This window comes from Echinops telfairi, unplaced genomic scaffold (assembly GCF_000313985.2).
Source record: "Echinops telfairi isolate 266 unplaced genomic scaffold, ASM31398v2 ScPeMD7_12;HRSCAF=54, whole genome shotgun sequence".
Lineage (NCBI taxonomy): Eukaryota > Metazoa > Chordata > Mammalia > Afrosoricida > Tenrecidae > Echinops > Echinops telfairi.
Genome location: NW_022103909.1, coordinates 5,474,814 through 5,477,849, shown reverse-complemented (window position 1 = coordinate 5,477,849; position 3,036 = coordinate 5,474,814). Strand labels below are relative to the sequence as shown.

The window sequence follows — 3,036 nt, the reverse complement described above, 5'->3', positions numbered from 1 at the left end:
TGGCTGCAACAATGGAAAGATTCTGAAGATGGTCCAGCACGGAGCCAGTCTGTTGTACATAGGGTTTCCAAGTCAGATCCAGTTTAGCCACCACTCTGGGGGTGAGGCAGGCGAAGGAGGTGAGAGCCAGTTGTCCCACATCTATGAGGTCATAGCTGAGGTCACAGAAGTGCTGAAAAAGACAAAGTTGACATGAACAGGGGACTGGTGTAAGCTGGGACTCTAAGGGGAGAATGTCTAAGGCAGAGGGGTGGACTGCAATGTGATTTGGGAAGGCCAGTTGGGTAAGTTGTCGAGTTTAATTGGTCTGGTTTTGACTTGAGTTTTGAGATGAGGAAGGATGAGAGAAGGAAAACTGGGGAGGGCATTTCTTAAAGAAGGATTTGTCTCTTGTCTGGGTGTTACTACTTTAGCCTCTCTGCCTCGTGTCTCTTTGATAGTATTAACTATAGAGCTTTTCTCCTCCCCTGCAAAGCACTTGAGGCTGTAGCTGACTGACTTCCTAGCCCAAAGCTTTAAATTCAGTTGACCTTGACGATTCTGAATGAGAGGTGGGGTATTTGTCATTCTTTAACCTTTCTATAATATAGCACTTCTTATTCTTGCCTTAGAACCTACAATGCACCACGCCAGGAAGTCCCTGCCAACTCCCTACCCTAAAACTCAGCCAGCTATTAATTTTTACTGAGATGTCTATTTTAGTTCCGTAGCTTCTCAATTGAAATTTTACTGTTACTGAAAACAGAGGATAGGAAGAATTTACCTGGGGAAAATTTCCCCTTCCCCTCATCCTCATCTTACTTTATATGTGCGAGGGTGTGTGTGTGTGTGGTGTGTGTGTCCCATTCAAAACATATGCTTCATAAACCACTGAGACATTTGTCCTGGTGGCTTCCTAGTGGCTAAGCACCTTTCTTCTCACCATACTCCTGCACACTCTCCATACTCATTTATCTATCTCCACAGTCCCTGGTTTCTGTCCAAGGAAGAATGGAACAGCATGCATACCATGTTCAAAAACAAAGGGCAGAAAGGAACTCCAAGAAACAGAGAAGGTAAATGAGGACTCTCAAGGGTTTTTAGTGCCAATGTGCTTTACAAGAGAAGTAGGGTCACCTATCTTCCACCTCTTTCTTTGGTCCAGTTTCTTAGTTAAGGAAGATTGGAATTTTCATTTGTTCTCCCTCTTCCCCATCTCCTCAATGGAAGGGACAAGGGCATCTTTGGGGTATGCTAATTGAGAAAGGTTGGTAACAATCTGTAATTCCTCTAGAGGTTAGTGGGTGAAGTTGGGTATGTAAGTAGAGTATCTATGCAACCTAGAGATATTTATTTGTTCCAGAATTGGCTTTCTCTAAAGTTTTCAGCGCTTCCAGTGTAAATGCAAGCAACTCAAGCCCATTCTTCCCTTGCGTTAGGGTAGTGAAAACCAGACTCAGAGCCATCATGTTGATTCCAACTCATAGGGCAGGGTAGAACTGCCCTTGTGCGTTTCCAAGACTGTAACTTTGTAGAGGTAGAAAGCCTCCTCTTTCTCCCACAGAGGAGCTGGTGGATTTGAACTGCTAACCAATGAGCAACCCACTACACCATCAGGGATCCTGGGGATAGTGAAGAGCCTGGGGATAGTGAAGAGGACCAAAATCTGCCACTTGTGGCTGAATATGAGTCCCGGGTAATGCTGGTCATAAAGTCAGTTGGGAAAAGGAGGGTTTTTTGTAAGCTTGTGGTTCAGAGAGCTTCAGAAAGGAATTGAGGCTTGGTTTGAGCCTTTGAAGACAACGGCTGGATATGTCTTGAGGCAGAAATCTGTAGAAATTCAGAGAAACTTGACTATGGTGGATGGTCTAATATGATACCTAGTCAATTGACCTCCTCCTCATCCATCCTGAAGTAGCTCTAGGTTTAAATATTTCTTACTTGTTTCATGGCAGAAATTTTTCTCTCCAGCTTATTTTATAATTGCTGGTGGTCTTTCTTCCTTTTCTTGTCTTATTTTTTCTGTTTTGCTTTTGTTTCTTGTTTCTGTTGTTTCCCATTTTATGAAGCACAGAAGGAGCAGATGCTTAGAGAACAGTAACCTTGCTTACCAAGGGCAGCAGAGGGTGGGAGTGGAGGGGAATTGAGTAAATAATGAATATAGGACAGTGCACTAGAACCGAGTGTGATGATGAACACACAACAATTTTAAAATAGATTTAACCATGGAATTCAAGAGTTAAAGGGATCTTCTAGATTTCTAGTCTACCTGTCTTATTAAGGTGCTCAGAATAGTTAACTGGGATTCAGTTCAAAGAGCTAATGAGGAATCTAGAAGCCTGAACCTTAGTGGAAGATGAGAACCTACACAATTGAAGAGTACTAATTCTGTTCCACACAGTTGCAGGACCATGAGGAGATAATAGTGAGTGGATATTGGAGAGCTATCTGAGGAAACACATAATGTACACGAAGCCCTGACTTCTCTCTGATGACCAGATACTCTGGCAGCAGATCTGTGCAGGATGCTGTAAAAATAGTCCTGATAGCAATGAACTTTACAGTTAAAAAACATTTCATTCAATTCTCCCCCAATTCTGTGAAGATCATTCTTACTGTTTTTCAGATGAAGAAACAGAATCATACAGGCAAAGAGATTTATAAAAGTCCTGAAAGTAAAGCATGATAAAGCTGTAACTCAAGCAAAACTCTTATGTCTCAAATTCGTCCTGTTTATTCCTGTGAGTTACCATTGAGTCAATTGTTCTCATTGCATTGTCATGGAAACCCATTGAAGTTCAGCTGGTCCCAACTCAGAGCAACCCTATAGGACAGAATACCCCAGGTTTCCAAGGCTGTAATAAAGACCAAGGATTGCAATCTTCAGTATGGATTACAACTTAATGTAAAGAGAACCAACATCAAGTCTACCTAGATAAGATAGGCTGGAGGAGAAAACAACAGGATTGATGGTTCCATGGGAGAGAGGGAAGTGGGGGAAAATAAGTGGTGTTAACAAACCTAGGGACAAGGGAAAAATAGGTGATCCAAAATCAG

General features: G+C 42.3%; 1 protein-coding gene across 2 annotated transcripts in view; it reads left to right on the top strand.

Annotated features, from left to right (window-relative positions):
- The first annotated feature begins 234 nt into the window (after window positions 1-234).
- Window positions 235-3,036, top strand: part of CUNH12orf54 (chromosome unknown C12orf54 homolog) — a 21,439-nt gene continuing 18,637 nt past the window's right edge. For both annotated transcript variants that reach the window (XR_006679820.1, XM_045287365.1), the window contains exons 1-2: window positions 235-284; window positions 967-1,055. Coding sequence is in view for 1 of the 2 variants with exons in the window: in XM_045287365.1 (XP_045143300.1) it covers window positions 991-1,055 (65 nt within the window). In the remaining variant the exon portion in view is untranslated. The remainder of the gene's footprint in view (window positions 285-966; window positions 1,056-3,036) is intronic.